Source organism: Solanum lycopersicum, chromosome 12 (assembly GCF_036512215.1).
Source record: "Solanum lycopersicum chromosome 12, SLM_r2.1".
Taxonomy (NCBI): domain Eukaryota; kingdom Viridiplantae; phylum Streptophyta; class Magnoliopsida; order Solanales; family Solanaceae; genus Solanum; species Solanum lycopersicum.
The window spans coordinates 68,802,493-68,825,081 of NC_090811.1; the positions used below are offsets into that span (position 1 = coordinate 68,802,493).

Consider the following 22,589-nt stretch of genomic DNA (forward strand, 5'->3'; position numbering starts at 1 on the left):
AATATTTGCTTTTGATTAGCCTTAAACGTGACTACACTATAATAAAAGTAGCTACCTATGACAGGATGATAATTTTATTGCTATGAGTTATTTGAAATGTTTTTTATTACTAAAAAGTACTTTCCATCAAAAAAAAATTTTTTAAAAAAAACTTTTGCCTCATTCAGAGATTTTCTAAATGAACGTAGAGGCGTTCTAACAAATGTGCATAAATCGTCAAACACGATTTATGAACAAAGTCGAATTTACACGATATAACATAATATATAATATTATATGGAATTATAACGGGGAAAATACTATAATATGTCAATTTTAATTTTTTTTTAATGACAAGAGACCCTAAAATTAATATCTTTTGAATGCGCATAAGGTAAATTTCACCTATGTAATAGCTTGTAAGTTAAACAAAGAAAAATGAACTAAAGTCTAAACAAATCCCATAAAATAAAGTCGATAAAAAATCATGCAAAAGTTTCAAACCCGAGACCCCTTGTTCGACCATATTTACGGCAGTCAAATTGAACTTTGCAAAGTAATTATTTCTTGTTTTTTTGATGTAATATTTTCATTGGTATATTCTTCGTCTATATCAAATATACTTGAGCAAAATTTATTAGGTTCCGTAAGATCCATGGCCATTATTGTAGCTCCGAGCCTAATATGTATACATACTTTTATGTCATGTCATATTCATTGAGTTGGCGTAAACATAAAATTTTAGCCTATTGTGAAATATATTCAAGACATTGACATGTGATGGTGATATTGATAAATGGTAAAGTCGAATACGCGCTCAAACTAATCGGGTGATTCGATTTATCTGATTAGTACACCTGTTGAATTGTTATTATGAAACTCAAATGGTGGAGATGGTGACGGGAATAAAAGTGGGACACCTCATCAATTATGATTGTGATGGAGGGATAAATATTCTTTTATTCTTAACTAAGAGATCTTAGGTTCGAATATGTCTAAGTATGAAATCACTTTTGTGAGAAAGTACTTTACCCTCCGTATAAAACTTTTTAACACAAATTCAAATTTAATTAGACTTCGATATGAATAATAAACACCGAAGTGAGAAACCAATAGGAGAAAATGTGGGACAGCTCTTCATCTCTTGATGTTTCTTATCTCAAAGAACTCTTTTTATTATGACCACATATTTGTTTTTGATGAGACTTAAATGTGACTCCAGCTCTATAATAAAAGTGAAGCAAATAGCTTGGAAAATTCTGCCAATTTTTCCCAAACTATGTCAACTCAATTCAAGAACTCAAATTCTTCGATTAAGGATTCGTATTTATTATTTATTATATAAAAAAAATTCTTTATTGATATTCGATATTTTTATTAAAATTTTAAATAATTTGAATATACATCTTATAAAACCTTTTACAAAAAAAATCAATTCATAACAATTTTCTGCGTAAAAGAATCTTATCTATCCTATCACATTATTAGTTGACAAAAAGAATTAGTGTATTTTCCACAGAGAATTATCTTGTCTTCTAATAATATCAATTCCAGTCCCTCCAGGTGTAAATTAATTTCCATCTAGCTATACGTGCCAATACCTATTAAATTTCATTCAATAAAAACTCCATTTATTATGAAAATGTTCTCTATTAAAAAAATTTTATATTAAAAATTTTGAACTCAAAACTTCTAATTAAAGAATGAGCAATCTCATACACGATAAAATCTATTCTTATTCAATATTTCTAAGAACATATTTCACTTTTTTTTAATTAATTGTATTGCTCGAGTTATTTGAAATATTATATTTTTCTTTCAAAAATACTTCCCATCAAAATGAAAAGAAAAAAAACTTCTTTCATTCTACAAATGTGAATAAAATTTCAGACTCGAATTTATGAACAAAATTGAGATTTTAAAAGCTATACCGATCAACTTAAACTATTTACGCAATATAACATAATATATGGTATTATATGAAATTATAACAGAGAAAATAGTATATTATTTCAATTTTGTATAATAGTATATAAAAATTCTATGTGAAATTTTTTTTATGACAAGAGACCCACAATTACTATTTTTAGGACGCGTACAAGATAAATTTTACCCATGTAATGGCTCATAAATCATTAAAAAAAAAAAAATCTAAAAAAATCCCATAAAATAAACTCGATAAAAATTATGCAAAAGTTTCGAATCCGTGACCCCTTGTTCAACCATCCATACGGGTAGTAAAATTGAATTTTGCAAAGTAATTTTTTCTTGTTTTTTTATGTAATATTTTCATTGATAGATTCTTTGTCTATATCGAATATAATTTTTTAAAATATAAATATAGAATTTGATCAAAATTTATTAGTTTCCATTAGGTCCATAGCCATTAGTGTAGCTGCGGACCTAATATGCATAAACACAATTATGTCATATCATATTCATTGAATTGACGTAAACATAAAGTTTTAGCCTATGTAAAGTATATAAATATCCCAAAAGAATAGCAAAAATTATTGAACACACAAAAATCTCATTTTTTTCATCAAAAAAGATTTAATTTTATCTGAAATGGAGGAATATGACTTTGATCATAAAATAGTAGAAGTAAATGGGATAAATATGCATGTTGTTGAAAAAGGACATGGTCCTTTTGTTCTATTTATCCATGGTTTCCCAGAATTATGGTATTCATGGAGGCACCAAATTATATTCATGGCTAAACATGGTTATAGAGCCATGGCTCCTGATCTTCGTGGTTATGGTGATACAACAGGTAATGAAAAATCTACGTCTTATTTTACATGAAATATCTTAATTTTACCCTTCGTTATACTTTAAAATCGTTCATGATCTTTGGTAATTAGCAATATCGTCTCGTAATAGTAATGCTAACATACTACATGTGGCAAGGTCCACGAGGGAACTGCAGTTGCCTGGGTTGGAGTCATGATCGAATATGACTTGTTTGCTTGGTGAACTAATTAGTTAAAGAAATAAAGTTTTGCTTTTTTTGTTTTTATTAGTTATATAGTTTTTGGTATTGATGGTAAGAATTTGATCTTAACAAGTGAAAGTATTATGAGAAGGTTAGGATATACGTAAATCTTAACTCTTATCTGCGAGAGGTAGATAGGTTGTTTACGGTGGAGCCTTTTTTAAAAAAAGCGATTTGAAAACAAGATTGACGAATACAAGAGTAAAAGCTATGGTGAAAATGTCATAGGAAAGAAAATACTGACGATAAAATAGATCTAGATGGTAATTCTAAATCTAGATTTTTTTCGTAGTATTTTGACACGTAAAATTCATCCCGTTAGTCTAGGTCTCTTCATTAATATCAAGGACGAATATAATACCATTTGGTAACAACAATTGGATCAAGTAAATACATAATTTTTTACTCATACCATAGATATGTATATGAGAAAAAATACGGAAAAGAGTCAAAAATACGAATTAATACATTATTTTACCTTCCATTATACTTCAAAGTCATCTTTACTCATAGTTAGAATGAACCATAGTATAACACAAGGTAAAATTTTAAGATATTACGTATCTTAGTATTATTTTTACTCTATTAACTACTACATACTATGTTGACCGTATCAAGTTTAAATTCTGAATCCATCTCTTCTGACAGGAGTACCCAAAGATGATCCAAGCAAGTTTAGCTCTTTAAGAGTTGTGGGTGACTTAGTGGAACTTTTAAATACCATTGTGTCTGAGGAAGATAAAGTGTTTGTTGTTGGCCATGATTGGGGTGCTAAGATTGCTTGGGAACTTTGTTTATTGAGGCCAGACAAAGTTAAGGCTTTGGTTAATATGAGTGTGCCATTTTCTCCAAGGAATCCTAAGAGAAAACCAATTGAGTCATTGAAGGCTATCTATGGTGATGACTATTATGTTGTTAGATTCCAGGTTCACCTCTTTGTTTCCTTCTAACTCTTTGTTTTTTAATGTTTCTTGAGAGACAGATTCAAAATTTTAAGTCAACGAGTTTTACGTACTCGATATAGTTATAAAAACATGTGTTCACATGCCCTAATTACTGTAATTAATATTTGATGAGTTCAGCCTTTACGTTCTCACGATTAGATCTTGCATATTTTTTTAAGAATTAATGGAAAAAGCAACTTATTATTTTTTCGCGAGCTTCGTACCTTAACTATCTATTGTTCAATTAATCTACCTAGCTAATTAAACAAACCATTCCCTTTCTATTAAAACACACCTTGATATTGAGTTAACTTACACAAATGTATGTAGACCTGTTGTCGAGTGGGAACAATATTTGACCAACTCATCATCGAGGCGCTTGGTGTGTCCAAACATACATATATAGGAAGAGTGACAATGATTCAAATATATATATACACACATTTCAAAGTAGCTAACTATTTTCATTTCGTTAAATTCTTATATTGTCAATCTATATAACATAAATCCCGATGTCTTAATATTGTTTGTTTTTTCTAGGAGCCTGGAGTGATGGAAGCAGAGTTTGCAAAAATAGGCACTAAAAAAGTGTTGGGGAAATTTTTAACTTATAGGAACCCTGGACCATTATACATGCCTAAAGGCAAGCCTTTTGATGATAGTCCAGTAATTTTGCCCTCTTGGCTATCACAAAAAGAAGTTGATTATTTTGCTAGCAAATATGAACAAACTGGCTTTACTGGTGGATTTAATTATTACAGAGCACTTGACTTGTAAGTTCCTGTCCTGTTTTTACTTTTGGGTAAAAATTATGTTGTGACACTTCTCATTTTAGTTGGGAATTAGTATTATTTCGATTCGGAGAATCAAATGATGACATTACCATGGATATTGTGACAAAAGGAGGGTAGCTTTGGCGTAACTGGTAAAGTAGTTTGTCATGTAAGGTTGCATATAATAGAGCCATTGTGATTCGGCTTTTCCTCGAATCCTGTGTATAGTGGGAGCTTAGTGCATTACATGCGTTATGTTGATGCCTACCTATAATGTAAATGTTATTTTAAATGAAGTACTAGTGATATCGATTTTCTAGCTTTGCGGATCAAGTTCTTCACTTGAGTTGATTCGAGTTTTCCTCTGGAGACTGCTGAGGGTTAAGATATTAACCAATGGAACAGTAGAATACGCGGGAAATTGAGAGGGTGGTGTTACATTCGATGTCATTGGTAATATTCAATGAAGGTTCACAGTTTCATTAAGCAATGATGCTAGACTTTAACTAGTCCATGCAGGGTGAGTTAGAGTCTGTAAGATTAGATTGAAAGGCGTAGCCAATGAACAACAGGTGAATATTCGTGTATTAACCCTTGTTGGTCCACTAAAGGACGGAGTAGGTTGGATTAGACTAAAGATATGGTAATATGTTGAAGAACGTAAGGTGTCCTTGCTTATACAGGATAAGCAGGGATAGAGAAAATGCCTCGAGCAAATGTTTAAACACCAGGATAAACCAAAAGCTCTTGTTGCAATCATCAACTGCAACATTGAATTGAGACTTTGCACTTTGCTAAACCCTTTGCGTTTGTATTAACTTTTGACCTGCATACATTTTATTCTCTCCAGACCTTGCATATGAGATTTTACGAGATATGTTGTTGAAATGCAGAAATTGGGAATTGACAGCAGCATGGAGTGGTGCAAAAGTGAAAGTACCAGTAAAGTTCATTGTGGGAGATTTGGATTTAACTTATAATGCCCCTGGAGCAAAAGACTATATAAACAAAGGTGGAATGAAAAAAGATGTGCCTTTGCTAGAAAAAGTGGTTATATTGGAAAATGTTGGCCATTTCCTTCAACAAGAAAAACCTGATGAAATTAACAAACACATTCATGATTTCTTCAAGGGATTTTCTTCTACTTGAAGGTTTGAAGATTTAGCCCTTTCAAGTTTTGTATTGGGGATAAGTAGCTTTTGATGTAATTGAATAAAGTACATGTGAAGAAAGTGGTTATGTTGGAAAGACTTGGCCATTTTCTTCTACTTGAAGTTTTGAAGTTTAGCCCTCCAAATTTGTTCTGGAAATATAGTAACTTTTGATGTAATTGAATTAAGTACATGTGAAGAAGTGGTTATGTTGGAAATAGTTGGCCATTTTCTTCTACTTGAAGGTTTAAAGTTTTAGCCCTTTCAAGTTTTGTGTGGGGGCATTGTAGCTTTTGATGTAATTGAATAAAGTACATGTGAAGAAGTGGCCATATTGGAAAGAGTTGGCCCATTTTCTTCTTGAAGGTTTAAAGTTTTAGCCCCATCAAGTTTGTTTGAGGAGATGGTAACTTTTGATGCAATTGAATAATGTACATGTGAATCAAGTGGCTATATTAGAAAGAGTTGTCCATTTGCTTCTACTTGAAATTCTAAACTTTAGCCCTTTCAAGTTTGTTTTGGTGATAATGTAACTTTTGATGTAATTGAATAAAGTACATGTGAATCATGTGGCTATATTAGTAAGAGTTGTCCATTTGCTTCGACATGAAGTTTTAAACTTTAGCCCTTTCAAGTTTGTTTTGGTGATATTGTAACTTTTGATGTAATTGAATAAAGTACATATGAATTCAAGTGGCTATATTAGTAAGAGTTGTCCATTTGCTTCGACTTGAAGTTTTAAACTTTAGCCCTTTCAAGTTTGTTTTGGGGATATTGTAAATTTTGATGTGATTGACAAAAGTACATGTGAAGAAGTGTTTATATTGGAAAGATTTGGTCATGTACTTGGACTTGCAGGTTTAAAGATTATCCTCTCAAATATCTCTAGACTCGGACCTAATATTTACTCATATAATTTCCAACAAATAAAACATTAGATAGTTGTGTAACGTTTGCAATATCGTACAATCTTTTTGAAAATGGTCTAGTGTTATTCATTTGCTCAAAGATATACTTAATAACTTAGACGGTACACGACATTCATAAAACATAGAAGAGATAAAAAGACGATCATTTGCTAAACAACTATCCGAAAAAGGTGAACTTGCGTTTCTGGACTATGTTATTGGGTCAAACAGAGGACTGGGCTGACATTGTTTGGGCTTAGCTTTTACTGAAGTCCAGCCCAGTAATGAATAGAACCACATGGGCCACTTACACAAATAGCCTTTTATGCCACTATTTAAATTTTGTATCTTTCTTTTAACTTCCTTTTTTTTCTCGATTTTATTTTTACATGTCACTTTTTTATTTTGATTATCATATTATTATTATTGTTATTTTTTATATCTTCCATTATTTTTGTATGCTTTCTTTATACTAATATATGTTTTTTTAATACGAATTTGATATTGAAAGCAATTTATATATCTTCACAAGATAGAAATAAATTTAAGTATACATTATTCTCTCCTTTTCAAATTTAATTTTTTTATAAATTTTAATAACAATTTTTTATTGCCAAAAGGGGATCTTATCGTCTATTCTTACAAATTTTTGGTTGTAGGAATACTGATTTGTCAAAAAAAATATAGTTAAAATTAAAGGGAATTAATAATGGTCTACAAGTGCCTAGGGATGTGTGAGCTTTGGAAGTATCACCAGTGGGCTCCCATACTCTATCTTCTAATTATCTAATCTATTCTAATCTCTTTAATTGGACCTTGGCCCAAATTATGATGTATTCGATCTCAAATTATCTATCGTTTATTTATAAAAAAATATATTAAATTAAATTATTTTATGTATTATAAATTTTTATTTATCAATTTATTATTAATGAACATACAAATTGGTTAAATAGAGAAACTAATTTGTGTTGTTATGATCGAATGTATTACTAACATTTTATAAATAAAATTGATAGAATATTAAGCTCACTTTTATATAAATAAAAAAAAGTTACAATAATTTTCATATAATTTTATTGCGTAACAAATTTAACGATATCTAAAATTTTGATATAATTTTTGTGAACTATGGCAATTATAAAACAAAGAAAAAAGATCCACTTTGCTTATGTATTAATCCAAGTTAAGTAACTATATCCTTCCTTTAAACTTTTGATACAATATTATTTTCCATTAGGAAATGATTTATATTTTTTTCCTTAGCTTTTAATGGAGCTTTAATTTGGTAATTTTAAAAATTAATTTAAAGTTAATTGGTAAATGTGATTTTTTCCCTCCAATAATTTAAAAAATCTATAAATACCATACGATTTCTCAACATTGAGGACTATTTAGTTCAAAGAATCATACAAAATAATTTCATATTTTATATGCATTTAATTAGATTTGATTCCAAGATTATCAATTTTAAAATTAATTAGATCATAGACATAGTATCTTCTTTTAATATGGAATAAATAATTCCTAAATTACTAATCGGATAAGATATCCAAAACCATTTACAAAAATCAAGATCAAATAAAAATTAAAAAACTCATTCAATTTTTATCTAGTATATAATCAAATACCTATATTATGCTCACATATTCTTAAAATTATATATGTATCAAATAATTTAATATTGTAATCCAATATATTACTCTTTTACGTTAATTTATGCGACATATTTCTTTATTATTATTTGTTCGAAAAAAGAAGTCATATTTATATAATTATAAATAATTTAACTTTAAAAATTTCTTTTTACATTTAGTAAAATAATATAACCACACAAATAGTTAAGGAATGATTTAGATCATAATTTTTTAAACTAAGGGTGTGTTTGATCGCAGAGAAAATTAATAAAAAATGTGTACTTATTTTTCTATGTTTGGAAAATGACTTTCACTATCAAACGTTTGGAATACAAGTTGCGCAAGTGACTTATGAAGCGTATTGTCTTTCAATCCTTTCAATACCCTCGACTCGACGCTTGACCATCTCACCCTCGCCACACCTGAATCCTAACTACCCATCTCATCTCACCTTCATAGTATTTTGTTAGATAGCATATAAATATTTTTGTGATAATATCTTCTTGCTTACTTATCAAATTCTAAAGTAATTGAAGGCAAAATCTGCTTGACAAATAAATCGATTATTCAAGTTCTGTCATTATCGTGGATCCTTCATTTTCATCGTATTGATGTGGATTCCCAAAAGTAAACAAAAAATTACCTTATTTATCAAGAAAATATTTTTTAAAAACACCATTTTCTCTCATACCAAACACACTTTCAATAACGATTCGACCAATATCACATAAATCAAAATGGAACAAGTATACAATTCCGAACCAAACGACCCCTTAATTAAGGTGTAAATGAATTATCTAAGGAAGGGAAAAAAAAATAATCTTCCTTCTTTCTAAATATTGACTGTTACAATCCTTATCTTTTTTTGTTATCATCCAAACACTGCCTTACGTCATTGTTCACGTTTTCTTCACGACACCTCTCTCCCTAATAAATATCACTTCTCTCTCGACAAATTCATCTCTCTCCGATCACATTCCCATTTAAATTTCACCGGAATTTTCATTTTCCGAGCAAAAAAATGAGTAAGAGTAGCAATCCAAAAGGAAGAACTACGATTGAAGTTGGAGCTGATGGAGTTGCCGTCATTACAATTATCAATCCTCCAGTCAATTCTCTCGCATTAGATGGTACGTTAAAAGCGCTTTTGTAGATCTCACTGATCTCATATTCTCAATATTTTTCACTCGTATTTGCAAATTATTGATGGATTTGTTAAAGTAGTTGAACTATTAATCAATCCTCTGAATGATGCGAGGTAAAATTACGAAGTTATATTTTCTGTCGGTGGATATTGTTGTTAGGTATTGGTGGACTTAGTTGAGGTAAGCACAAACTGGCTTGGAAATCACTATTGCAGAAAAAGAGGATCAATTCTTAAAATGTTAATTGGCTTTAGTAGGTCAAATGGAAACATATCATTTATTATGTCAGAGTTTAGCTTAGTTTGCGATGAGGCGTGATTAAATGCTTCAAATGCTATTGTTATTTTCTCTTTGTTCAAATAATCATGAATATATATGATTTATAGGTGTGTAATTCTACCGGTGGGGTTTGAGGATGGTAGAGTTTATGCAGACCTTACTTCTATCTTAATGTAGAGAAATTGTTTGAGTAACACATATCAAAGCCAGTAGAAAAGAAACATACAGAAAGAAAAATACAGAATCAAAGAGGATATAGTAAATCATAAGGAAAATATCACCTAGCCTTTGTAGGAAAAGAACAGTAACAACATCCAAATAATGGAATGGTTGAAGCAATAGAAACAATAGGTAGTAACATGAATCAATAACTATGAGAAAAATGCTACTAATTCTTGGTAAGGAAAGAAAAACATGTATAGTGTACCAAACTACCAGAAAACCTAGCCCGGATAAAAGTTAGATAACACTCAATTACCTAATAACCTTCTACTCTAATCCGCGACCTCCATGCACAAACATATTACAAGAATTATGCAATGTTTTCATCCATATGCTATACGATGTGCCTTGCACTTGGTAGTTTCCTTTAAGCTTGGCTGCCAGTTCTTCTGCTTAGTGTTGATTGAGGGAGTTCTTTGTTGGAAGCATGTGCGAAGATCTATTAATGATCTATTGCTAGTGTTATTAAGATATGTGTTTTAGAATGGAATGACTATATATGATTTTTATAGTTGATCCAACTAATTTTGGATTAGCGGAGTTGATTAACATTTGCGTTATACAACATATTATAAATTGTTGATATTGGTAGATGTAACTATTTGAAAGTTACTAAAGCTGCTACTTCTTGAGTTTAATTTTGGAAAAGAGGTCAGCATAACTGTATAAGAAAAGCTTGTCTTTTCCTTATAATGTAGCTCCGTGATTTTCCAAATTTGATGCTCAATACTTTGATCAATAATTCATTTTGATACTATTGCAATTTCTTTTCAGTGCTGTATAGCTTGAAAGAGAACTACGATCAGGCCTTAAGAAGGGATGATGTGAAAGCAATTGTTGTGATAGGTAAATGCCAAGAGATCACAGTCTCTTCATATATCCAATTTGGTGAAATATTAACCTTGAATGTGTAAACATTTACAGGCGCAAATGGCAAGTTCTCTGGTGGTTTTGATATCAGTGCCTTCGGTAAACTGCAGGGAGGAACAGGTATACATTTCTGTTTTGCTTATTTTCTATTATATGGTGCTGCAAGAGTTTTCTTAGCTAACTTCAGTATGCTCACAGTAGAATCACCAAAGCCTGGGTTTATATCAGTGGAGATCCTGACTGACACCGTTGAAGGTGAGCCTTTAGGGTTTTGATCTTCTTACTTAAAGCTTTTGGTGCAGTTTAAAACGTGTCTATATTTGCTGATTTATATTTGATGTTAGCTGCAAGAAAACCTTCTGTGGCGGCAATTGATGGTCTGGCTCTAGGTGGAGGACTAGAAGTTGCAATGGTATATACAAGTTATATTTCTCTACATCTTATCCTGTTAATCAGTTGCTGACTCCTTATATGTTAAAATCAGGCTTGTCATGCACGAATTTCTACTCCCAATGCACAACTTGGATTGCCAGAACTTCAACTTGGTATACTTCCAGGGTTTGGAGGTAAGCAAGCTTGTCTGTATGCTTAAATTGTTATTTTCTCTTTATTTATTTTTTCTGAATTTACCATCAGCTTTGGGTGACCGGTTTTTTCACTTCCTATCGATCAAAGCTTGTATATTGTTGTTTATGAGTGAGCGCATTGTGCCTTATATGCGTTTCACTCTTAATTTTTAATAAAACTATGGGGAATAATATAAACATGTATGACCTTTTTCAATTAAAACTTCTTCATAGGCTAAAAAGGTATGCATAGCCTTCATCATTAGGCTAAAAAAGTAATATTGCGAGAAGCACTTATAAATCATCATTACAAAAATATTGAAAAAGAACATGAATGCTATCAGCTTTTACCAAATCCTATTTTATGAATCGTGAATTTCTGTTTTCTTTTCAAAGAAAGTTGTAAAAGCTGAAATTCAGTATGTTCAAGCGCATTACCTAACCTTAATGTCCAACTCCAGTTATCTTTACATAAATGGTAATTTAAACATCTAAGTGCTACGTAAAGGATGTTATTTATTAAAATATTTCCCTGATAAAAAAACACGTAAACCGTTGCTTCAACCCCTTGATCATTATTAGTTTATGGAGAATACACCTTGGAATGTGTAATTTCTAAACCTTCTCCTAAAAGTTTAATCATCTCTCCAATGTTTGTTGTGTTCATTAAAAGAAGTCCATCCTCTGAGACCCAATTTATCCATTTAAAAAGGTTTATTCATTTAAAAATTCATACCCAATTTATCCAAGCATACTTTATCAGATACTAGTAAGACATGAATACATGGTCACACCCAGGGTGTAGCCTAGTGGTTAATGGAGTCAGAGGAGAACCATGGCGTCTAGAGTCAAACTACACCAGGTCATTTTTTCTCATTCACCTAATCCTTTGTGGGTAGTATTACCTGGTACATGTGCTAATAGGAGGTAGCTGGTACCTCGTGGAATAGCCAAGGCGCGAGCAAGCTGTTCTGGAGACGACCATTATCTAAAAGGAGAAAATTGAAACACGTGAATAATTGGCCTTGAATTTGGTGTGTTTTCTTCATAGACTGGTGCAAGACACGTCCTCATAGTCAACACTAATAAAGTCTTAGTTTTGTAAGACTAGTAAATATCATAACCTGGTTCACCATCCTTGCGGAGCATATAAATTTATTGGGGTCTGTGAAGATAATCAAATTTTTTTTGTAGAGATAGTCTAAGAAGTTAATAAATATGAAAACAGTGTCTCCTACTAAGAAACCGTGCACATGCTGCATGGTTTCATGGAAAAAACTGGTTATCATCACAGGACATGCAGAAATCTAATGAACCATGTACTGAAGCTAATTGCTCTTGTACTTAAACAAGCTCACGTATGTCTTAAATTAATATATAAGGGAACATTTTATATTTTAGGTACCTTATGTCTAGATTAAGCGGTATTCAAATTATTAAAAGTCCGATCTAATCACTAGCAAAACTTTAATTAAATCCTGGAACTCCCTTTTTAAAAATATTTATTTATTTATTTTGTTGGTAATCCTTGGATCCAAAGCATATGATCCTTATCATAAGCAGTACTCATACCACTTTGCTCTATAATCCAATACCATATTTCTTCCTTTATCTCATTTTATCTGCACTATTCAGGTACTCAGCGCCTCCCCCGCCTCGTAGGTCTTGCTAAGTCCCTTGAAATGATGCTAGTAAGCTGCCATTTGCTTTAAGTTATGAGTCCATATTTTTGCGCTATGGTTGCTTCTGACCCTCTTGCTCTAATATATCAATCTAGACATCAAAGCCTGTTAAAGGAGAGGAAGCTGTTAATCTGGGCCTTGTTGACGCTGTAGTTCCATCAAACCAATTATTGGATACTGCTCGTAAGTGGGCTCTTGATATTTTGGAGTGCAGAAAGCCTTGGGTTGCCAGTCTTCACAAAACTGACAAGATAGAACCTCTTGGTGAGGCTAGGGAAGTATTAAAGTTTGCAAGAGTTCAAACTCGCAGACAGGCTCCTAACCTCCAGCATCCCTTAGTTGTCATTGATGTTGTTGAAGAGGGTATAGTGTCTGGCCCACGTGCTGGGCTTTGGAAGGTTTACTTCTGGCTCTATTCCTCTTGTGCTTTGGGGTTAATTTTATAACTTGTATTGTCTAAAATATTGTTGGTATTTGCAGGAGGCTGAAGCATTCCAAAGTCTTCTACATTCCGACACCTGCAAGGCCTTGGTCAGCGTTTTCTTTGCTCAGCGTGCAACCACAAAGGTTAATGAGTTAAATACTTTACTTAGAAATTATTGTCGTATATTTCAACCTGATTGTAAATAGCATTTCAAAAATTTTAGTTTGTTTTCTTATTCCTTTTTAATAAAACTCGGTGTTTATTTTGAGTTCATATGGATCTGAGGAGAACCTCTAGTCTTTGTAATGCTATAATGGACCCAATTCCTGGAAACTGTAAACTTATTCAACACTAGATAACTTTGTATGTTTGCTATACCAAACATAATCAAAGCTATGTTTTATTCCAGAAATTAGTACAGACTTCGCAATTTCATTGTCTGTATATGTACACCAGTTGTATTCTTAATTGAATATGTGAGGCTATGATGATTGATTATTGCATAAGTTGATACGTATTAACATTAAACAATGAAATCTGAACGATTTGCGTGTCAAACAGTTTGTGATATTGTTCATCCTTGTCAGTCTTCAACTCTAACCTCTTGATTCTTCCTACTCCTTTCATCACACAAGCAGGTTCCAGGGGTAACTGACTTAGGATTAAAACCGCGACGCATAAAAAAGGTCGCAATTCTTGGAGGAGGTTTAATGGGTTCTGGAATTGCGACTGCATTGCTTCTTAGTAACTACCCGGTGATCTTGAAAGAAGTTAATGACAAATTCCTACAGGCTGGGTTGGGTAGAGTAAAAGGTAAAACCATTGTCTTGCTTTGATATGATCGGCTTATACTTGTTATGGCTTGTGACTAATACAATAATTTAATTTCTCAGCCAATTTGCAAAGTAGTGTCAAGAAAGGGAAAATGAGTCCAGAGAAGTTTGAAAAAACTCTCTCCCTACTCAAGGGTGCTCTGGATTATGAAGATTTTAGAGACGTGGACATGGTCATTGAGGTCAGTATTCTCATTATAGGATAAACTCTCTGATTTTCCTTGGTATCTTACTTTGCCTTACTCTTAATATGTGTAACAGGCTGTCATCGAGAATGTATCTCTAAAGCAGCAAATATTTGCAGATCTTGAGAAGTACTGCCCTCCGCATTGCATTCTAGGAAGCAACACTTCTACGATTGACTTGAATTTGATTGGGGAAAAGACCAAATCTCAAGATCGTATTATTGGAGCTCACTTTTTCAGGTAATATTTTCTGGAACTGTGAATTTTTTTTGTTGCACTTCTCTTGATAGTTCTGTCAAATTGATCGATTGGTGGGTGGTGCAGTCCGGCTCATGTGATGCCATTGTTGGAAATCGTCCGCACCCAAAAGACATCGCCCCAAGTAATTGTTGACTTGCTTGATGTTGGCAAGAAGATAAGGAAGACCCCTGTAGTGGTTGGGAACTGCACTGGTTTTGCTGTGAATAGAATGTTCTTTCCTTACACCCAAGCTGCCCTTTTGCTAGTCGAACGTGGAGCGGACGTCTTTCGCATAGATAGGGTCATTACGAAATTTGGCATGCCAATGGGCCCCTTCAGGTAAAAAGAAAACAGTGCTGTTGGGTTAGATTTGCATGGCTGTTAAGTTGTCCTGGCTTTAAAGGTTTGGTTTACCTATGCAGATTATGTGATCTTGTTGGTTTTGGTGTTGCAATTGCCACTGGTGGGCAATTTGTGATGAATTTCCCGGAGAGAACTTACAAATCAATGTTGATACCGCTCATGCAAGAAGATAAAAGGGCTGGTATGTTTCCTATATTTTGAAATGCCGGTCAGATTGTTTAGTGAAAAATACAATTTGAAAACATTTATGAATGGACATTTGATACACTTTAGGTGAAACTACTCGGAGAGGGTTTTATGTGTATGACGACAGACGTAAAGCGAGCCCAGATCCAGAAATAAAGAAATATATTGAGAAGGCAAGAGAGATGTCTGGTGTTACCATTGACCCTAAGGTTTCTCTCCCTCCCTCCCTCCTCGTAGTTGACTAATACTACTCTTGAGACTATTTTCAGTTTTTACTCAATTGTTTTGAACTCGACAGATGGCAAAACTCTCGGACAAGGATATCATAGAGATGATTTTCTTCCCTGTGGTAAATGAAGCCTGCAGAGTGCTTGCAGAAGGCATAGCGGTTAAATCTTCTGATCTTGACATTTCTGCCATTATGGGCATGGGATTCCCTCCTTACAGGTTTCTTTCAGAAACATTTTTCTGTTTGTCAATAAAACAAATCCCCCCAAAGTGAACTCTGTCCCAGGAACATGTAAAAAGAGACTTGATTCTACTAAGAAAAGTTTTCTTGTTTAATAAGAAAGATTTGTCTACTTTCTTCGCCAGAGGAGGGATCATATTCTGGGCAGACACTCTTGGATCCAAATACATCTGTTCACGATTGGATGAGTGGTCAAGAATGTATGGAGACTTTTTCAAGCCTTGTTCCTACCTAGCTGAAAGAGCTTCCAAGGGGGCTCCTCTGGTGAGTGTTTTGAGTTCTATTATTGTTATATGTTCCGGGATTCATGTGGGTTTTGAAATGTTTGAGCCAATCTCATAGACCTCTTTGTAATGTTTCGTTTAGATCTCCTACTTTATTCTGTCACAGCAGCTGCAATTATCAACCCTTTGTTCTATTATTCTACAACCGAGTGGATGTGTCTTGTTTCCTTTGTTTGCTTAGTGGACTAGGTTCCCATTCGCTGTCTGCAGCACATACTAGACTGCAGCTCAGATCAGCCATGAGGCCATCATTTTCATTGACACACATCCTTCGCTGTTGAATACAAGGTCACATTAGTCAAGTAAAAGCACTAATATGTTATCACTAGATGATCTTGAATAGTGTGGGGACTAGCGAATGTTATAATCATTAGCAACTGGACGTCAGTAACATTAGTAGTCACGTAAAAGCACTAATATGTTATCACTAGATGATCCTGAATACTGTGGGGACTAGCGAGTGTTATAATCATTAACCAGATGTATCAAATGCGGTGTACCAAAAGAAGAACATCTCATCATTAGACTATAGAGATAGCTTAGTGATAAAGACCCTAATCTATAAACACTAGGTTCGGAGTTCGGGTTATTAGTGTAATGAAGTGGAACGAACCATGTTTGAGTTTCTGGTTAACGGGGTTTGGGTGTAAAACTTTCCATATAAATAAGGCGAAATGGTCTGGTGATTTGTTAAACTTGTATCAGTTTGTATTATGAACTCTTTTGCTTATTCCTTTGTCATTTGGATCCTTAAACTCAACTAAAATGTGATTTTTAAGCCACTTCAACCATGTGTGTACCTCATTCTCCTTTATATAATTGACATGTCATATCCACGTCAGATATATCAACTGTTCTCCCACTCATCTGCTCGAAAATATTTACTGATATATTCATTTTTGTTGTGGTCATTGCAGAATGCTGCAACAGATTCAGCCAAGTCGCGCTTGTAAGATGAGCAATGCTAGTGAGCGTTCTTCCACTTCGAAGCTTCGTTATTTTCTTACTCTGGTCAGCTAATAGGATTTGGCAAGGAAGAGTCAATAAGCATATATCATTACAAGTTTGGATCACAAAGTTGAATTATTATTTTGCTCCCCTACTAAATTAATAAATGAGAACATTTATATTGCTTTTAGTCGTAATCATAAATTTCATAATGGAAGAATTTGATAAATTATGATATGGAATGTCATTCATCACTTTAATGTAGAAATTATATAACTTTTAATCGTAATTATAAATCTCATAATGAAAGAATTTGAAAAGTCATGATATGAAAAATCATTCATTACTTTAAGGTAGAAGTAATTTCAGAATTAAAATTTAAATTTAAAGGGTCATTTCTTAATGTTATTTAAGAATCTAACTTATAAAGATGAAAATTCACAATCGGAAATCGAAGTAGGAAAATTGAATAAGAAGATAAAGAGAATTAGAAATTGCAAGTAAGGAATGTTTATTATTAAATGTGTTGGAATAAATGATGTTTGTCAAGGAGAACATGGTGAGTATTAACAATCATATTATTTTCGTTCGATCCATCAAATTTCAAGTTAATCATCAAGTTAATCATCATATTCTAAAAAATTAGTGAAAAATGAAATATATTAATACAGAATTCACTACCTCAAAAAGCCCAAATAAATTATGTTTATCACGGTGAGTATTGGTGAGTGTACCATTTCCAATGGATTCACTAAATTTCAAGTTAATCAGAATCTGTTAATTAGATTTTAAAAGAATTTGCATGTACATCAATTAATAGACACAAAATAATCAAATTCATGATCCTAAAACATTAAATTGACATTTGTTATAACAAATCTGGTGAGTCATTATTTTCGAAAAACTCACTAAGTTTCAGATTATTCATATTTGTCAATCAAATTCAAAAAAATTATCATGTATATAAAGAAAAAAAAATCCTAATTTTATAACTCTAAAACATCAATAATAATAATAATAATAAGTATTGATCATTTGGTCTCTCTCTATATAAATAAAATAATATTGAGTGGTGATAACAAGTCAACAACATTTTACAAATCTTGCATCGTGTGCAAGCAAGATGGTCCATGCTATATGAAACAGCTGTTGGTTTTGAGTGTCAGATTCATCATGTACATCTTAATATTATACTAAAACACAAAAGACAAACGAATAAAAGATTGAAAATATTTTGAAAAATATACATGTTATTAACTTCCTCAAACTTCGATAAATCATATTTTTATGAATTAATTTTTTTACTATCGAAACACATGCATACGTTAAGAAACAGATCATATAATCTTTCAATCAGGAATATCATGAAACAGCATTCACACGAGGAATTTGAACCCAAATACGAAGCACTTCTTGATACTAATATTTTAGTAAATGCTTATGTATAAATTTTTATTTTGTATCGAAAATATTAAATTCAAATAATTTCAATATTACATACTCTAGATCCACTGATGGATATATACACTACATAGCCTTTTCTTTTACCGTATAATATATTTTAACACGTTAAAAAAAATATTATTTTCTAAAAATCATCTCAAAATATTTTCACTCGTATATTATATTTGATATAATATGGTATATGGATTATATTATATTCATTTAACTCCCTAACTCATCCAATACACTTCTAAACGTTCGATATGTCTCTTTGATGTATAACAAGACTGACAATTTAATAAAAATAACTAGGGTATCCTATGTTTTCATATCGTGTATGGTAATATTAATTTTTTTCTTGAACTATCTTATTTTTTTGTTACAATTATAATTTTGTTTATGTATGTTATGCATATATTTTGTATTCGCTTCTTTATTTTTGTTATTTTTAAAAAATTATTTTATAATATTCTTATCTAAATCGAGGATTTATCAAAAATAATTACGAGATTATATTGAATATTTTAAATTATAGAGCCTAGTCAGGATTCCATGTGCTTTTGGGGAGTAACATTTTCTCCTTGCTTCAATGCCACAACTCTTCTATTTTTGCACTCACTTTACACCACCTTTGTCCGTTTGACCATATTTGTGCTTCTCCAGTTTCTCTCCATATTTCTCTTTTTTTTATTTATACTATACTATACAAGCTTAATCCTGTAAAAATATAGATCAATCCATTGAAGTTGAGCTCTAGTAGTGGCTTTCAACATTATATGCATCAAGAATAGAAACTAAAGCATATAACAGAGTGTGTGTGTGTGTTTTGTCAGCTGGGGTTTATCAAGATTCAGTGCTTGCCCCCATTTTCACTGTGTGTGTATGTTTTGTTTAGTGGGGTCTATCAAGATTCAATATTTTCCCCATTTTCATAGTCAACTAGGCTTTATCAAGATTCAATATTTTTTTCTATTTTCACAGTGTGTGCATTTGTGTGTGTTTTGTCAGCTGGGATTTATCAAGATTCAATCTTGTTGCTTCATTCTAATAGTGTGTGCATTGTCAACTGGGGTTTATCAAGATACAATTTTTTTCCCCATTTCATAGTGTGTGTGTGTGTTTTGTCAGGTGAGGTTTATCAAGATTCAATCTTTTCCCCTTTTCATAGGTGTGTTTTGTCAACTAGGCTTTAACAAGATTCAATCTTTCCCCCCTTTTCATAGGTGTGTTTTGTCATCTAGGGGCTTTAACAAGTTTCAATCTTTTTTCCATTTTCACAGTGTGTGCATTTGTGTGTGCGTTTCATCAACTGGGGTCTATCAATATTTAATCTTTTCCCCTTTTCATAGTGTGTCTGTTTTGTCAACTGGTGCTTATCAAGATTCAGTTTTTTTTAACTTCATTTTGACAGTAGGTGTGTGTTTTGTCATCTGGGGTTTATCAAGATTCAATTTTTCCCCATTTTTGCTGTGAAAATGGTAATGGAAGGGATTAAAGAAGATATAGGTGATGGGAATATGCAATGTATGAATCATCCTTATAAAAACAGTTCCCCAGGTGGGATCTGTGCTTTTTGCCTTCAAGAAAAACTTGGAAAGTTGGTTTCTTCCTCTTTTTCTTTTTCCATTTTCCCTTCTTCTTCTTCCTCCTCTAGTTCAAGATCTGATTCTGTAGCTACTTCTTCCACTACTACAACAACCCTACAAGTCCCAACAACTATCAAAAACACCACTGATTGTGTGAACTATCATCCTTATGAAAACAATATTAGGAAATCAAAAATGCATTTTTTGAAGAAGGGTAGTAATAGTAATGTTAATGTTAATATGGCAAGTTCTGGTTCAGATTCTGGCATTGTTTTTAAGAGAAGTAAGTCAACTACAACCCCAAGAAATCATTTGCATTTCTTGGAAGCTAATGAAAGTGAAGATTATGGTCCTCACAGAAAAGGGTTCTGGTCTTTTCTTCATTACTCATCCTCAAAGCATTATTCTTCCACAGGTAAAAAAAGCGTCGTCTCGTTTAAAAGTTTAAGATGTTTGATAGAAGCATTATGTGTATTTACTTAATCATATACTTAACACGCCCCTTATGTACTGGTCTTATTCTTTTTCATGGACTGAGCATGTGGAAATTATCTGACTCGTACCTCTTGTTAGAACATAGATTTTGAAGTTGAAATTTGAAACTTTAAGTTTTTGAAACTTGAAGTTGTGTTTGAACATTCATTTTACTTGGAGAAAAGCTGAACACTAGCTTAATATAATGTCTCCTGTTAGTTGAGTGAGCTAAATCTTGCCTTTAAAAGTAGTTGGAATGATTCTTTTGGTCATTGTAGTTTGGTCTGCTTTGTTATCAGGTTGAAGTGTGTAATACTTTTATCTGAACGTTTAAGTTGATAAAGAAATGTAAATTCTTTTTGACAAGTCGATGACAATGAGACTCAAAAACCGGACTTCTTTCTTTTCCTCTCTATTAGTATTGTGTAACCATCATATCAGTTATCATTTAGAACATTTTTATTTACTTAATTGCGTCTTCAACAGGATCATCTATGAATAGTTCTAAAACATCAAGGGAGAAGAAGAAAGAAGAGGTTGTTGTAGTGGAAGAGAATGAGAGTCCTAATGAGACTTCATTTAACAATAAAGTAGCAAGATCAAGATCTGTTGGTTGTGGAAGTAGGAGTTTCTCAGGTGATTTATTTGAAAAAATCTCGACAGGTTTTGGAGATTGCACATTAAGAAGAATCGAGTCACAAAGAGAAAGCAAACCAAGATTTTCATCTGTTCATCATAAAGAAAGAGTCAACTGTGGTGGCATATTATCATACTTGGTTTCTTCTGAAGTAAATAATCTGAACGGAAAATCCCATCATATTGCTAATGGAAGAAGCAAGAATTGGGGATGGGCATTAGCAAGTCCAATGAGAGCTTTTAGCAAAACATCATCAAGTGTGAAAAGAGAAGATTCAAATTCAAATGATAACAAGAATGCTACTCCAAACTTGGATGCAATTCCTTCTCTGTTGACAGTTAGCAGCTAGAAAGAAACTTTTTTTAATCTAATTTAAGTGAAAGACGCTAACGTTTTGAGCAGGCGGGGATTGGAGCTATTGATCCAGAAAGAATGAGGCGTTGAAGCCGTAAGATTGATTTGATTCCTCCAAGCTACTACTACTACTGATACTACTACACAAATTTGGATTATAATCTTGTGTAGAAACTATGTTTATGTTTTGTCAACTAATTTCTCTGATTCATCACTGTTTATTAGAGCTCTTCCTTCTTTTTTTTTGGTCATGTTGTAAGGTGGATGTTGATTTCTCATAATTATCACTTTTGTATCGCAATGTAGAATGATGATGATTGAGTTGAATTCAAATCTTTTGTAGTTTTTGGGCATAGAGATGATTAAAGAATGAGTTCTCTTCTTTTTGTTTGATCAATTGTTTGTAATGATTTTCAATAAGAGCAATTCCAATCAAATCATGTTGTTTCCTTCTTTGTTGTACATGAAGACATAATTTTGTACAACTCTTATAACAATTCATGTATGGTCAGCTTGTGTTCATCTCGATTGTTTTGTTGAATACCTTATCTCACAAAATACTTGCTATCATAGGCAAATTCATGATTTAACTACAACTCATTCTATTTATTGGTTTCAAAATTTAGTATTATATTTATTTAGTATGAGTTTGTAGGCTATATTTGCCTCTGCTTATTATCTCGCGCTAACAAAGATATCGAATAACTCTTCTAACCAAAGTATCCAACAATTTTTTTTGTTTGTATAGGAATTGAAGTTCTGATCTCGATATTTTTTCGTTCTATTTATTGATCAATAAGCCACACCTATAAATTATTTTCCATACCAAACTTTCAAATCTTGATTGACAATGATGTGAGTAAAGGGAATCATAATAATTAAAGTATATTTTTTGTTATGAAATTTTGGAACCCTTTTTACATCTAAATGTCTCTATCTAGGAGTCTCATGACTAATTTATATGCCTACTTTTCTAGTTGGCCAAAAAGCTAGAAGCCAAAAAGCCAATAGA

At 32.3% G+C, this 22,589-nt stretch overlaps 3 protein-coding genes across 5 annotated transcripts; all 3 read left to right on the forward strand.

Moving 5' to 3' along the window:
* The first annotated feature begins 2,294 nt into the window (after nucleotides 1-2,294).
* LOC101263888 (uncharacterized) lies at nucleotides 2,295-6,551 on the forward strand. Its single transcript, XM_004252865.5, has 4 exons — nucleotides 2,295-2,752; nucleotides 3,623-3,900; nucleotides 4,459-4,691; nucleotides 5,585-6,551. Exons 1-4 carry the CDS (start codon nucleotides 2,548-2,550, stop codon nucleotides 5,838-5,840), a joined length of 972 nt encoding a protein of 323 aa, XP_004252913.1. The 5' UTR covers nucleotides 2,295-2,547; the 3' UTR covers nucleotides 5,841-6,551.
* A 2,631-nt stretch (nucleotides 6,552-9,182) lies between these two features.
* LOC101263592 (glyoxysomal fatty acid beta-oxidation multifunctional protein MFP-a) lies at nucleotides 9,183-17,273 on the forward strand. Of its 3 annotated transcripts, none has more exons than XM_010316409.4 (18): nucleotides 9,183-9,517; nucleotides 10,808-10,879; nucleotides 10,958-11,023; nucleotides 11,105-11,158; nucleotides 11,248-11,315; nucleotides 11,388-11,469; nucleotides 13,105-13,160; nucleotides 13,247-13,549; nucleotides 13,632-13,718; nucleotides 14,214-14,388; nucleotides 14,469-14,590; nucleotides 14,670-14,833; nucleotides 14,918-15,172; nucleotides 15,256-15,377; nucleotides 15,470-15,591; nucleotides 15,681-15,829; nucleotides 15,977-16,115; nucleotides 17,053-17,273. In XM_010316409.4, exons 1-18 carry the CDS (start codon nucleotides 9,409-9,411, stop codon nucleotides 17,086-17,088), a joined length of 2,181 nt encoding a protein of 726 aa, XP_010314711.1. In that variant the 5' UTR covers nucleotides 9,183-9,408; the 3' UTR covers nucleotides 17,089-17,273. The 3 variants fall into 3 exon arrangements, with proteins under 3 accessions (XP_010314711.1, XP_004252912.1, XP_069148972.1); XM_004252864.5 differs by having other exon boundaries at nucleotides 9,191-9,517; nucleotides 11,102-11,158; XM_069292871.1 differs by lacking the exon at nucleotides 10,958-11,023 and having other exon boundaries at nucleotides 9,326-9,517; nucleotides 10,808-10,921; nucleotides 11,081-11,158.
* A 679-nt stretch (nucleotides 17,274-17,952) lies between these two features.
* On the forward strand, nucleotides 17,953-22,014 carry LOC101263297 (uncharacterized). The gene is made up of 2 exons (XM_004252863.5): nucleotides 17,953-20,527; nucleotides 21,073-22,014. The coding sequence occupies exons 1-2, from the start codon at nucleotides 20,002-20,004 to the stop codon at nucleotides 21,570-21,572; spliced, it is 1,026 nt and encodes a 341-aa protein (XP_004252911.1). The 5' UTR covers nucleotides 17,953-20,001; the 3' UTR covers nucleotides 21,573-22,014.
* Nucleotides 22,015-22,589: the final 575 nt, after the last annotated feature.

Coding starts and splice junctions, on each gene's coding strand:
- LOC101263888 (XM_004252865.5), top strand. CDS start 2,548: ATGGAGGAATATGACTTTGATCATAAAATAGTAGAAGTAAATGGGATA. Junction 3,901..4,458: donor ATTATGTTGTTAGATTCCAG/GTTCACCTCTTT, acceptor TGTTTTTTCTAG/GAGCCTGGAGTGATGGAAGC. Junction 4,692..5,584: donor TATTACAGAGCACTTGACTT/GTAAGTTCCTGT, acceptor GTTGAAATGCAG/AAATTGGGAATTGACAGCAG.
- LOC101263592 (XM_004252864.5), top strand. CDS start 9,409: ATGAGTAAGAGTAGCAATCCAAAAGGAAGAACTACGATTGAAGTTGGA. Junction 11,470..13,104: donor TATACTTCCAGGGTTTGGAG/GTAAGCAAGCTT, acceptor TGCACTATTCAG/GTACTCAGCGCCTCCCCCGC. Junction 15,592..15,680: donor GTGTTACCATTGACCCTAAG/GTTTCTCTCCCT, acceptor TGAACTCGACAG/ATGGCAAAACTCTCGGACAA.
- LOC101263297 (XM_004252863.5), top strand. CDS start 20,002: ATGGTAATGGAAGGGATTAAAGAAGATATAGGTGATGGGAATATGCAA. Junction 20,528..21,072: donor AAAGCATTATTCTTCCACAG/GTAAAAAAAGCG, acceptor CGTCTTCAACAG/GATCATCTATGAATAGTTCT.